This window comes from Thermobia domestica, chromosome 1 (assembly GCF_964235325.1).
Source record: "Thermobia domestica chromosome 1, izTheDome1.hap1.1, whole genome shotgun sequence".
NCBI lineage: Eukaryota > Metazoa > Arthropoda > Insecta > Zygentoma > Lepismatidae > Thermobia > Thermobia domestica.
In genome coordinates, this window is record NC_137454.1 from 146961009 (window position 1) to 146976775 (window position 15767).

The 15767-nt window shown below is 34.9% G+C and overlaps 1 protein-coding gene across 1 annotated transcript in view; it reads left to right on the forward strand.

The window, feature by feature from the left end:
- Nucleotides 1–15767, forward strand: part of Remo (Remoulade) — a 148639-nt gene that overhangs the window by 77301 nt on the left and 55571 nt on the right. Inside the window, exon 9 of the mRNA XM_081764108.1 lies at nt 11807–12021. Within this exon, the coding sequence (XP_081620234.1) occupies nt 11807–12021 (215 nt within the window). The remainder of the gene's footprint in view (nt 1–11806; nt 12022–15767) is intronic.

Here is a 15767-nt window from a genome sequence, read left to right on the forward strand (position 1 = left end):
CTTCTTATGCAATTTAATAATTACTTTTCTTGTCTCCTCATTTGTTTCTGTTTTGTTGCTTCCCACTTTGACAGCCCACCGTGCAGTTTTTTCACTTCACAACTAAACTCATTCTGTTACTCGTCATGCTATACAAAGGTGTATACTCAGGTGAATACTAGTGAACCCCAGTTGTGGTATCTTTGTTTCGTATTCGTACGTCAGGTGTACGATCACTTTTTTGCGTCTACTCTATACACTTTCTACGGAATTTATTTACTTTCTGACCATTAAACTTGTCTTTGTGGTTCTTTATTGATATATTCATAAAGCTTAGTTTTCATTATTCATATTGTGTGTGTTATTACACTTCTTAAATTTTCTGTTTCTTTTTCGCAAACATTCTCGTTTCAATAGCATAGGTGTACGAACACTTTCTGCGCTCACTGTATGTACAGTAAATACAAATTTATAATTTTTTACTTTACGAAGTGTACAATGTAATTGTTCAATAATTAACATAAGCAGGCATTCATTAATTTATATTAATATAATAATTAATAAAACTAATAAGCGGGTGATTGATGACTCAGTGGTAGAGTTTTCATCTATGGTATTCTAACCCAGGACATGTGGGTTTTCGATGGCTAATTTTGTGTTCGAAAATTTTCCCGGTGGAAGGCCTACCTTTCTTATATTTGTTCCATCATCACTCATTAACGAATTTAGTTTATCAAAACTCTATAGCCATATATTCATTCTGTCCGTCAGTGAAGCAAACAGTCTCAAGAACTATCTGATGGATTACCAATCAATTTTGGCCATGATGTACAGAGTCAATAGTTAAGAATCGAGTTCCCTGATAAATGTAATATTCAAACCGGAAGCGGTACAATCCACGGCAAAAAACCTGCAACATGAGCATATAAGTTTATTATGATATGACGAAGTCTTTTGTTCCAAAATAAGTGTGCACGGGAGGAGGCCGAGGTTTATCCTGGCGTGATTCGTTCCACTTAGACGTTATGTTCCTTCCCTGTTCTGTTAGGCGTAGTTTCACAATAAACTTACATCCTCATGTTGCAGGTTTTTTGCCGCGGATTGTACAAATCAACCATTTCCGGTTTTAACGTTAATCATTATATAGTAAATATGGTAATAAATAGCGAGAAGCGGTTTCCAGTAATCGACATATATATAACATTCATGTAGATAGAATGTTACCCAATTTGTGCATCTGCTGAAAATAATGAGCTTAGGTATTTAGAGAGCATTTTCCGCTTTAGAAAATGTGTGCTTGGTAAAGAATGTAGAGAATTAGCTGAGTCAGGCATGTAGCTAGAATATGGTAATAGGAAGGGGAGGGGGTCTGTCACGAAATACTGTGGTTATTTACCAGGGGCTCAATCATTCTAAACTATTTTATTGGCAACATATATTGGTTCGTTTAGCCAAGATTTCTAATGGGGGGATGATATGAAATACTGTGGTTACACACCAGAGGCTCGATCAATCTAAATATTTTACTGACAACATACCCATATTGATTGGTTAGGACAATAAAATGAGGATATATTAGTAAGTATTTTAATAAGAAGCTATGAAGAAATCTCGAGTAAAAGAATATAAAAAAGTATTGAAAAAGATATAGTTTTCCGAGGTCATTCGAACGGTGTCGAGAATTTTGCGTCTGGGAAATTTGCGCCCTACCTCAAGAACAGGGAAAATTGCGCCTGCGATGTACCTCCACCGGAAAGTTGAGCCCTGCGAAATAAAAGAACCTATTGGAGCTTACGCATTTGCTCGGAGGGGCTGACAATACAGCATAAACAATCCTCCCCCCACAACCATGCTATTTGTGATTTATTTTCATTGTGGCTATATAAGGGGAGAATAAGCTTCAATATAAGCCAAAAGAACACAACGGATCAACGCAATCACTGCTTCTTCCAGAGATGATTTTGGGGGAACACTGGCCTCTCCAGAGCTCTCAGAGTGCCCCCTCGGAGGAGACCAAAATAATACGTCTATAATATAATAATAAATAGAATAGTACCAGCAGTGACCCCCCTCCGGAATACTAAGTGTGCCCCCCGGAAAATTTTTTTTCTGAAAGAACGACTGAACGCTATTGTGTGTTTGAATTCCAGCAAGTAAACACACTGTACATAGTTTTCTTGATAATATTACTGAACTGATTTTACATTCACTTTACATTTTCTTTTCTATATTTTGTGTCCTGAAAAGCCAAACAACTCGCAAGGATTGTGAACAGAGATATCTGGGTAGAGCCAAACAGCCTTTTGTAGATTAAATTATACTCTTTGATTATATTAATAATTATATATCAGTCATTTATACTTTTTTGTAAATTTTGTAGTATAATGAAAAATTGTATTTGTATGGATTGCCCTTTAGTGAACTAAAATTGTACTTTTTTCATTTGTTCGGAATATTATAACGGATGGAGTAACTCACTGAGACGATGATAGGCAAGCCTAGTTCAAGTGTGAGTGGAAGTTACTTTACACAATACAAAAATAAGTTGAATTGTAGGGCGCTAACATCCCAGTGCAAATATGTAGCCGGCGCATTTTCCCCTCTTTTTGGGGTAGGGCGCAAACATCCCAGTGCAAATATATTGCGAGCGCATTTTTTCCTATTTTTGTGGTAGGGCGCAAATTTCCTGGGCGCAAAATTCTCTCATTCAAGGAAAATATAATGTCCGTGAAGTTGACAAGCCACTTATGTCAGACTCCATTTCGACTTTAAACGTCGCTAGTGCTACGTTAGTGTTCGATAGTGACGCAAATCGTTAGTACTTCACAGATAACGTGTGCTTTTTAAATAATGGATATAGGTCTTCTAACTGCATGCCAACACGCCCACTTCTAAGAATCATCTCAAAAATGAGGTTAACCGTTAGAGCAAGTAAGTGCTCATTAGTGCCATTAACATTAATGCCTCCATCGTACGGCCCTTTGAGTAATGATAATAGCACGCTCTTTGCTAGTCTCAATGCGTCCCTATATTCTCGCGAACATTCTGACGTGCCCAAGTTAGTTACTTTTTTTTTTTTTTTTTTTTTTGCAACTATTGTTTATCTGTTATTGTTTATTGCTAGTCTGCAGAGTAGTCCTTACATTAATATGCCATTGTCCTTGATAATCATTGCGTATTTACAAGCAGTTTGTTATTACTGTTAGAAGATATCAAAAAACAACAGATAAAATCTACTACTTAACGGTTCACATTTTTCTTTTACAGTACATAAACGATTAATAATAATAATAATAATAATAATAATAATAATAATAATAATAATAATAATAATAATAAGACTATTCCAGCATAAAAGTTATCAATTGCATCCCACTGGCAACAAGCGACGCATATTTTAACTTCACAAAAATTAGTTTCTCACGATTTTCTGGAAAACTACGTATGATAACATCTTCCTTATGTCAAGTTGTTTATCTCAGTGTGATATATGTCTTACCTCTGGACAATATCACAGTAAAACAAATATTAAATATTAGGAGTACATCGTACTTTTGGACTACATCTCATTAACCATGGGAAGATTGAGTAGTGTATACTTTAGGATGTAAGTTTCAGCTTAACTTGCATCATACATTCTTAGGATTACAAAAAAGAAATTTGTTCGTTTGCGTTTGAACAAAATTCTTAGGATTACAAAAAGAAAAAATAATTTTTCCGAATTCCGGAATTTTTCCGAAATCCGGATTTTTTCCGAATTCCGGAATTTTTCCGAATTCCGGATTTTTTCTAAATTCCGGATTTTTTTCTAAATTCCGGATTTTTTCCGAAATCCGGAATTTTTCCGAATTCCGGATTTTTTCTAAATTCCGGAATTTTTCCGAATTCCGGAATTTTTCCGAAATCCGGAATTTTTCTAAATTCCGGATTTTTTCCGAATTCCGGATTTTTCCGAAATCCGGAATTTTTCCGAATTCCGGAATTGGCCATCCCTAATTCATATCATTTCACGACATAAGTAATTCTTATCTTTAAAATATAACATCTGAGGTATTCACAGAACGTCGGTGTGTTATGTGTGAATATTGAATACAAATTTAAAAAATCGTGTAATAGCAATAAATAAGTTATGTAATATATTTATTTGCAGCTACTTTCATCGCAGATAACTTCTCAATATTCGCATTACAGCATTTAGATAGAGCATATCGAAAATCGGATCGTGGTTCAAGACAAAAAACTAGCTAGCCCCAAACTGTCACGTAAGAAATTCACGAATCGCAAAAGTAAACTGAAGAGATTGAGAGCGGTAATTCGGTAATTCCTTAATCGCTCTCTCTCAAATCTCTCTTATCTGCATTTATACATATAAAAGTGTATGTATGTATGTTCCATCATAACTCATGTATGCTAGAACAGGGTTTCTCAACCTGGGAGTCGCGGCCCCTAGGGGATCGCGAAGATAGGCGGAAGAGATAAATATAGTTAGAATCTAATACCAGAAATTATTTTTAAATATTATTTTTAATTTTGTTCTGATAGGCATACTTTTATTTTTTATACACACTGTAAAGAACAATAAAAAATAAGTCTACTGAACATTTTCAAAGGGTGTAGAATTCGTGTTACTATTCGGTTCAAAGTCTCTTGTCGTCGCGAATTCTGTCGAGAAATTTGAAGCTTAAAATATACAAAACGATAATCATGCCTGTTGTTCTGTATGGTTACGAAACGTGGTCGCTTACTCTGAGGGAAGAACATAGACTGAAAGTATTTGAGAACAAGATCCTTAGACGAATATTCGGACCCAAGAGGAACGGGAATGGGGAATGGCGGAAACTTCATAACGAGGAACTACATAATTTATACGGTTACCCAACATTGTTAGGGTCGTCAAGTCTAGGAGGCTTAGGTGGGCAGGTCAGGTAGCTAGAATGGAAGAGAGTAGAAACGCTTTGAAAGTCTTGACTGGAAGACCAAACGGAAAACGACCATTAGGAAGACCTAGGGGCAGATGGGAAGACAATATTAAGATGGATCTCGCTGAGATAAGAATACAAAGTAGAAACTGGATCCAATTGGCTAAGGATAGAAGTCAGTGTAGAGCTTTTGTGAACGCGGATTGAACCTCCGGGTTCCATAGGCCATAGAGTTAGTTAGTTAGTAGAGTTGTCTAAAAATGAATTTAAATCAAAGAGGTATGATATAAAACTAATGAGAACTGTATATAGAAATACTAGAAAAATACACATGAAACAAAACCTGCACATTGAAATACAATTAAAATTAAAACCTAATGAGATACCTAAGCATGGTGTAATTTCACTAGTGCAGCAATGCCCGGTTTAATCTTCATGACGAATATTATCAAGCCATTTTCAACTGATAAGCGATTTCTTATCTTTGTTTTAATGTTTACCATAAAAAAAAAAAAAAAAAAAAAAAAAACACTTTCGCACAAGTACGATATAGCAAATGGAATTATTACTTTTAAAGCAGCAATCACCAGACCAGGATATTCTTCTCTCCTCATCAGGCAGAACTTGTCCAAGTCTTCGTTACAGAAAAACGTTGCAAAGACTTGTTGCATGATCATTCTATTATTTGGTCAAGAAGTTGTGGGCTTAGATCGGATACGTTAATGGCCTCTTCAATGAAGGAGTTTAACATCCACCTTGAACCAGCACCTTCGTCGTTGGGAATATAGATATTACAGTTACTGAATCCACTGTCAGTGCCGGGCGCCGAAAAGAGGGGTCACACATTTCGGAGGAAGTGTGTTACTCAAGTTAGGAAAGTGCATGTGCACATGTGTAAAATAGAAGGAAAAACGTAATAAAATGTGCTCAAAATTAAGGAAAGGTAGGGTTTATTTTGAAAATGTTATTGAGCTTCGTGCCAACCATGGTGGCGCTTCGTAGCTAGTCTGTCGACGTCACTCATATATACGGTGACATCGTACTATACTCTCGCCCCGAGCAATGATTTTCCATGGCACTGTTCACTATAAACAAAAAAAAAAAAAAAAAAAAAAAAAAAAAAAATGGATTCTACTATTATAGAAATAGGTATGTTAAAAATCCAACACAAGCTTATTATAAAACAAATTATAAAAGGGTCGCTGGCAAGAGCGTGTGATAAAAGGGGATCGTGATAGGAATTAGATTGAGAACCACTGGCCTAGAGTAATTTTAACCACATTTCTTATAGTTTCAAAAAGAGTGCTGTCGGGTTACCTATGGTGAATGGGAGGGGGATACATATAAAAGATTGCTAGAAAATGATCGATATTAGATTCATAGTTTTCGGGGTCGCTTAGATAAATAGTGAGACTTTCAATTTCGCTTAACTCCGATTAAGCTCTCATTAGTAGGGATGGGCACGAACGACTTTTCTTTGAAACTCGACTCGACTCGAAACAGACATCTTTGAGGTCTACTCTTGGACTCGGCGCGAAAAATATCTTCCAACTCGACTCGGATTAGAGTCAAGTCGAACCAAAACGAGCCAAATCCTGTGTGTAGTCCTACCTAGACAATACATAGACAATAATTATTCTATCATCAATTATACTACTGTTACTACAAATAATAATAATAATAATAATAATAATAATAATAATAATAATAATAATAATTATTATTATTATTATTATTATTATTATTATGACGACACCGTGTACAAACATGAACGATAGATGGTTAGTAAAGGAATACTAAAAGCTAGTTGACTGCCGACGTCGGTAGTCATGAAGTCTACAAGGCAAGGACATCGTTCATTACCCTAAGCTGTAAGCGTCGGTGGACTACAGATGGTCAACTATTAACCTCTCGCCAGAAATTGGTGGCCCCGCAGCGACGATCCGTGATGGCCCAAGTTCCATTTTGAAAACTTTACTACCAGCGGCAGAGACGCGATGAAACGCCAACGAACCACAAAATTACTCTCCCAAAATATGTTAAAATGCCTATATGTGTGATTTGTTTATATTTAGGTGAAACAAAAAAACACAAAACAAATACCCCGGGGTGGACGCGAACTATCAATATTACGATTACTAGGCACGTGTTCTTCTGACTTCCCCACGGAAACGATCATAAAAAGCTTGGTTGTTGAAGGATAAAGCATTGACGTCTTAATTTAGCCAATCAGACAAACCCCTACACCTCGAGTTCTAGGAGGTCATACCGTGAACCGTTTCAGATTTATTGCTTTCTGGTGGAGTACTATCCATGCGCAAAATTTGAGCATAATAGCCGACATGCATCTTCGGTGCCTCTTATCTTTAGTACAATTTTAACCAGAGATGGTGTGGGTCAATGAAAATTTGATCCACGACCCACTATGACCCACCACCCAAATGACCCATTGGCCCACTCTGACCCATCAACAATCGTGATCCACTCTGACCCACCACCAACTATGAACCACTCTGAACCATTGCGACCAACTCCGACCCACCAAAACCCATCGATATCAACTCTGACCGATGACCCACGTCCTCCTCTCCATTGACTAAAGAGATTACACTTGTAATAAAACAAGACTGTGAAATTATCACTTATCGGAGTTTGAATTTCTACCGTCATTGGCTCAAGCACCTCTTTGTTACAATACTGGTGGGTCTGACATTTACGATATATAATGGCAAAGTGTTTCTCATCTTCCGAATTAAAATGAATTTAAATTTATCATATGTAATTATTTCTTTGTTGCCTTACAGACACATTTCAGTAGAAAATAGGGTGAAATTTAAAAGTTTCGAATCAAGGAAAAGTAGACCAACGTAAAAAAAAAAAAAAAAAAAAAAAAAAAAAAAAAAAAAAAAAAAAAAAAAAAAGAAGAAGAGAGAAACTAATTTTCTATATAATTAAGTATGCCGTACTAATTGAAAATGCCCATGTAATTAAGTTTAGAATACAAATTTTATGGCCATTTTTCTCTAACTTTATGGCTTGATTGCCTTATGCTCGGAACGCTCCATATATTAAACACCAGCTTCAGCAATTATAAATAGAAAGCAGTGGGTATAAAATTCAAAAAGAACTTTAGTTTGCATTACTCAATTTTTTTCTCAACTAATATCAATCGTTTTCGATTATTTTTACAAATCAACCCACTACCAATTTCCAATATAGAAAATGCACCCCCGTCCCCCCGCTCATAAAAGACAATTTTAAAAAATGCCAGGGCATATTCTCTTTATTTTTAATAAAGAGTTATATGCTGAATTTCAGCTCTCAGTTGAACGGCTTGTGAGATACTAAATTTTTCGCAAAAATTCGGACTTCTACTCCCCCTAAGGATATGTATTATAATGAAAGTGACACGCGTATGATAACTTCCCAGTTGGGATTGGAGCCTGATTATATACCAAACGTCAATTCATTTGACTTTGCAATTTGACCGTGATGATTACGCAGACATAGTTACTTTCAATTTTTTATGATACATATCCTTATTTCATATGTTACAGATGATTCAAAAATATTTTTTCAAGCAGTTAGCTCCTCTAGAATCTCACAGGCTGCATCCCAAAATCCAACTCCTACTATCCTATGACAATCCAAAAGTGACTGAACTTTTTTTATTAGGAACAAATGACAAAAGAAAAATGGAGATCTTGAAAGTAAAATGTAGAAAAGCTCGGTGCCCCCAATAACTCCATATTTCTCCGCCCCTTCATTCCGAACTTAAAAATAAAACTTAATTCGAATATGGTTAATTAGTGAATTTATTACAGTTAAATTCCACTCACTATATGCTACAGCTACAACTATGTAAGAAAAAATAACAACTGTGAAACATGTTCTGAATTACTATTACATTTCTTACGCTATTATTAAACATATTAGAATAGTAAAAGAGGATTGTTCGTGAAATAGTATATTTGCTCATGATTTTTAACTTTTTCATACGGAAAAAATTAAAATATTATTCAAGTTTTAAAATTTGCACTCTGCAAATATGTTGCCCTCTAGGCATTGGGACTAATGTGGACTAATGGGAAATGCTGCACTGTTAGCGGCGCTGAAAACTTACGATTCGATTCTAATATCGGTTGATTTCGATATCTTTATGTCGCTACGTAACCACCCTGGGTGCTAATGGGAGCTTAATTGGACTTCAATTGAAAGTAGAGCTATTCACCTAAGCGACCACGAAACTATGGATTCAATAATAATATCGACCCGTTTCTAGCATTTTTGATATGTATCCCGACAGTACTCTTTTTCCAGACTGTAAGAAATATAGTTAAAATTGCTCTAGATATATCAGAATTATGTTGAAACACACACATAAATCCACTTTTATATTCTGTATAAATAGAGAGAGAGTGAGCGAGCGAGCGAGCGAGAGAGGGCGACTCAAGGCATCACCACTTCCACATTGCAAAAGCATATATCAGGAATTGAATTGAAAATCCATGTAAAGACTTTCTGCTGTGGCATGCTTCATAAGGACAATTCCAGTCTGCTCACGTGACCTTTGGGGTTCATGAATTTTTTTGCGAGCGTTCCGACTTTGGATTCTCTGTTTATACCCTCTGTTTATGCATCGAATAACTTTTCAAGAACATAAATGACATTCTATATTATGAATGTTGAGAATTACTCTCTATATGACAAATAGCTGCAAATAAATACACTACATGATTTATTTATTGCTATTGAACGAGTTTCTTAATTTGTATTTACATCCTCATATATAATACCGACCTACTGTGAAAATTATCTCAGATGTTATATTTTAAACATAATAATTACTATGTTCTGCAATTATTATGTTATATATAAACAACTTATGTATTTTAATGTAATTATTTTATATAATTTTTCATGCATTGCGGAAAATATAATTTTAATAAAACTGTTGACCCAGATGGGATTCGAACTCAAAACCTTATGATTTGAAATCCGATAGCTTACCAATGAGCTAACACAAGGACTTCTAGAACTAAGCTTCTAGCGATGTATAACGGATCTAAAGATAATTAGACATTCATATCCATTACAAACGCTGTTTCTGTTCTACTTTGACTTTTCTTTTAGTACTCAGGCGATAATTATGTTCTATTTCTTAACTTTGAGCATTCTTTTACATATGGAAAGATTCTTTAACGTATTTAAATGTTCCATTACGTATAGAAAGCTAAATGACAAACAAGCATGTGCTCACATTTGTGCAAAGGTTTCGAAATATTGTATCATTAAGTATTTCAATCAATGTTGCTTTTTTAAACACTTGGTAACAAGTCTTATTATATTTAAAAGAAGAAAAACACATCTGCAAACTTTTTCCCGATTGCAAAGGCTGGCTTGGAGGTTCGAACCTGGCTTACTTTTTCCCGAAGATACCCGAAGCTGGACTTAGAAAATTTTTGCCTCAAAACACCAATAAAGAATGCGCTCAACCTTTTTGAGACAAGGTGTACATTTGTTTCCTTTAGCCATGTTTCTGTAATACAATAAATATCGTAATCTTCACAATTTACTTCGTCCGTGAAAGACCGTTCTTTTGTATTAATACCATTTACATTTTGATAAAATAAGTGCAAGGTACTCATATTTGGTTTAAGATACAAAGAAAGACAATTTTATTTACCTGACTTTTCTTCCTTTTCGCTCAATTCATTTTCAGTTTCTTCTACAACTATTTCACTTTTTAGACGACCCATAAACCTAGTAAACAATACACCATCTGGCCACACATTTGTATTACATACAGTATCAAACTCATTTTCTTGTACACTTACATAAAATGAAGAGTAACTATTATGTTTGGTTTTTAATTTTACGCACTTTCCAACTTCAATATTTACACTTTCTTTCACGAACTCACTAACATCATTACAAGAAACAGTTGGGTCAAGCCGTGTAACGAATAAAGCAGCCACACGCGAGGGTTTCTTATTGACCTTCAGCTTATCAGTGTTCATTTTTCCTTTCATTAAATTGGAACGATTTCTGTTAGGTAGACCTTATTATTATTATTATTATTATTATTATTATTATTATTATTATTATTATTATTATTGTTTAAAATTACACAAAGTTCGATTCCACATAAATTTGTTACATTTTCATTAGGAATTCACATGTTAATCAACATATTTGCATAAATTGTCACTACATTCTTAAATATTGCACTAGATTTTTTTTTAACTTCAAAAGGTTATATATGAAAGACTCAAGACGACATCGGCTTTTAGTCATTTACAAGCTAAGAATTTTTTCCTAAATAGTATAATGAAAATTATTGATATTAGCTGTAACATATTTCAGAATCAATCATATTTTATTGGTTTTTTGCTTGTAAATGAGGTTCATAAAAATTAAAAAATAAACAAGGTGCCCAGTCAACCGTGAAACCGAAATAAGCCGTCGATTTTGTATACCATGAGAAAACCTAGAATAAGCGTGAATTTTGTAATGAAATCTCAAAACTCTAGAAATTTTTTTAAATTAATAGAAAAACTTATTAGAAGAGAATAAACGTCACTTTAAAATGCCGAACTGTACTTTGAACTGTTTCTAAAGGCTATTTTTATAAAATCCTTTACCGTGAAATTGAAAAAGTTTGGACAGTAGAAACTGTGACAAAGCCGTGAATCTGATTTAGTTTGAGTGGGAACCCTGGAAAAATAAAACAATTGGTAAAGGAAATTTATATTGGGAAAGGAAATAAATTTCCTAATATAATATAAAATTCCAGAAACAATCTAAATGTACATGTACATCGTCATAAATTGTATGTATGTATGTGTGTGTGTGTATAAGTAAATTTCCACAATTTGTTGAGGATTGTATTGGTTTATTTTTTATAGTAACGTCAACAAATAAGGGAACATATTTATGGCCCAAAACTATTATTGGCACAACAGTGGAATTACCATGCGAAACTTCAGTTCCAGCTATTATTGAGAGTCAGCCGCATGTAGCATATTATAGATGTGGAGAGAACGGATCATGGGAATCGCTTAATACAACAAATTGTTTGTATACAAGTGAGACAACAAGAGCTTTGGAACAATTTGCTAAGGTACGTATGAAATTACATGTATCACAGAAATGTCATAAACATGATAGATTGCAGTTCAACACAAATGAAGTCTTTACATTTTTGTTAAGGTCAGCAACCATTAGCAACCAATTCTGTTGTCATCATGCTCAATAGCAACTGAAGAACGTTGGCTTCTAAATGTTTTTCCATGTTACTTCAGTCTTTATCTAAGAAAATGCTGATATCAAAGTTACTGTTTTAACTGTTGAAGATCGCCTACACACTTGCTCAAAACTTACAAGTTGACACTTATATACAAATAAAACAATATAAAACACAATTTGAAATATTAAACATCGTTTCAGGTGTGAAATTTAACTAAGACAACTGCTCAACGTATGATCTCTGGGCATGACCGGAAAATTGAGTTACCTATTCAATTTACAATTACTGGCGTTTTTAGGTGAAGCTGCTTAGAAATTATCCCAGTTCTTGTCGAGATTGCACTCATTCAGATTAACGTTAGATATTTGGCCCTAATATAATATGACCTAGACACGTTTCTTTCTACTTACTGATGATAGTAAGACTATCCATGACTTTGGATTGATTATTTTAATAAAAGAACGCTGACCAAAACTTAAAACTCACTTTATTTTAAATTATAATATGTAACGGTTTCGGATATCTAGCATATACTTCTTCAAACACTGTTGAACATAAATGGAAATACAGACAGTCATTATTATGAAAAAGTTTAAATTCTTTAACAGACATATATATAATCATTGTTATAAAAAATTTTGTGCTGAGGCCTTCAGCCAATCCCGTAAGTCTTCGTGTTCACTTTCCAACGAATCACGTTCCGCCATTTTTGGTTCTTATAAGGGCCTTTTTTATTTTCTTTTTGTCTATGCTATCCAAACTTCCTTGCCATAATTCATTAATAGGTAAGCCTCCTGTCCAGTTCATCAGTTTATCTCTTCCTACCTTCTTTATCCAATCTGCTTATTTCCACTTCCTTATTATTCTCTTCTCCATCTCCAATACTTCCATCTTATCCCAATTAATTCCGTGACTCGTCTCCTTAATATGTTTGTATATAGCAATGGTATTGCCTTTTCTTCCTCCTCACATCATCTTCATGTTGTTTTATCCTTTCTTTCATTCTCTTTCCTGTCTCTCCTATATATGACATATCGTAGTCCTCACACCATACCCTGCACATGACTCCTCCTTCCTCTTCATTAATCTTTTTGGTGCCTTTTCTGTTCTTCTTCTTTATTGATCTTAATAAATTTTCTCCACTCTTTCTATAAGTTCTGACCCCTCCTTTCTTCAATAAATTCTTCAGTTTCTGCTCCCATACTTTCTATACCATGGCATTTTCCACTCATCCTCTTCATTCTTCTTTCTCCCTCTCTTCCTCTTCCTGCGTTCTTCTTCCTTCTCTAACTCCTCCTTGCTGTAACCGTTCTTCACAGTATGGCAGTAACAATGACTATATATATATGTCTGTATTTTCATTTATGTTCGATAGTGTCTGAAGAAGGATATGTTCGATATCCGAAACCGTTATATATATTATAATTTAAAATAAAGTGGGTTTTAAGCTTTGGTCAGTGTTCCTTTTGTTAAAATTAATGATGACGTATGTTTTGTTATGCCTGTGTGTTTTGATAAGCGAGAAATCAGAATCTTAATACTTTATATCTTTTATATGTTCTTTTATACTAGCAAAGGACACAATAGGAATTCCAGGGCACATTAGAAAATGAAAGTTAGTGGTTGTTAAAGGTTGATTGTAGTTTTTAATACCCCTTAAAATTTTAATGCATTTTGTAAGAAGTGTAATGTATCAGAATATGATGGAGCCCTAACAAATGCATTTGAGCTCAGTTACTAAGAAAATTCAAGGAAATACTTTGTTGGTTTGGTTGGTCATCAAACTACAGGGTCTGGCAAAAAGACCTCCCGTATTTGGGGAGTGCACTGTAAGAATTTGGGAATACGGCGGCGGAAGAGGTATCGTTCGATAGCGGTATTCGTACCATTTTCAGTAGTTGCAATGGCGTGGTGAGGTGAGTATCGTGCGTTTGTTGTGAAGGAGTATATTCGTAATGGTGGTTCTGTGATTACTACTTAGCGGGAATTTCGCTTTCGGTGTGGATTTGGCCGACATGATTCTGTTCCAGATAGAAAAACTATTCAAGTTTGGGTATCAAACTTCAGAGCAACATGTTCTACACTGAGAAAAATATTACCTGTTTAAGTACTGAACGCTTTGGAGATTCCTGGATAGACGGTCTCACATGCGCCACATTTACGGGCGATATTACAGTCCTAGATAGGCCAGGCGAATTTTTTCTCAGTGTAGAACTTATTGCTCTAAAGTTTGATACTTAAAATGAATAGTTTTTCTATCCGGAACAGAATCATGTCGGACAAGTTCGAACCGAATGCGAAATATCCGCAGAGTAGTAACCACAACCACCATTACGAATATACTTCTCCACAACAAACGCACAATGCTCACAGCGCCACGCCACGCCATTCCGACTACTGTAAAGGTACATACATTGATCGCTATCGATCGATACCACCCTCCGTCGCTGTATCCCCACCACAACTCGCAGCGCCCTTTCCAAATAGGGGAGTTTTTTTTTTTTTTTTTGCCGGAATCTGTAAGATTACTATCCTCCCTTTATTCCTAGTTTGAGACAGAAATTTCTACTAATCACTCGGCTTGGTATTATCATACAGAAAAGCGATTGATACTATTGTACGGGAAAAAGTAGTATCATACACAAACAGGATTAGTACTATTATACGGAAAAGAAAGTGGGGAAACCACTCCGTCCTATGGATTGGAAGAAGGGAAAAATATACAGAAAACTTTCTCGTGATCATTTTCGATTTGAGATTAATGGAAGTAGATGATTGTAATTTAACTATTTGTATTGATATGTTCAAAAACAATAAGTTGACATAAGCTATTAATCAGAAGATAGGTATGGGTTCTGGTCTCTTAGATGCTGGTATATTTTCAATTTTTATCTTTAATAATTTTGGCTACTTTTTCTCCATCGTTTTTGTTACAGAACTTGGATACGGTGGGTTATGAAATTTGAGGCAGTGCAGAAGATAAAAATATATGAAAGGAGTACTTTTACGGAATCTATTCGTTTTTATAGCTATACTAGCTGAACCTGCGCTCTCTACACAGCGCATCATTCACATATGAACATGAACCTCCTTGTTATTCCTCGTATCTGTACATGTCCCTTTAAGACACAAGTGAAAGACGACTTGATAAAAATTGGCAAGAGATACCATAAAGGGGAGATTTTGTCGATTACTTTTTCAATATCTCGCACCGTTTGCAAGCTTTGAGCCTACTTCCGGTTGGAGTTTTTAATTCATGTATGATCAGTATTTTCTTTCTTCTTGCATGCAATATGTAATAAGCAAATACATTACACACACAATTAATTATAATGTCAGTGATATATGGTATTCATTGGGCAAAACACTCCAAACAATAGATTCAACTTACTGTTAGAGTGGAGAAATGGCTATCCTTCGTTTTTCATTATCATGTGACCATGTAACACACGCCTGAGAGGTATGCAACCCAAATATACAATTATGTGGTGTTGGAACGTATAGCGTGTAGGATATGATGCTTTACTTTTTTCTTTTTTAATTTCAACACTTCCAGTGTACCCGTAAAAATGTAAAAAAGAAATAGTAGCCATGTTTTTTAAATATTCAGTTAGAACTGG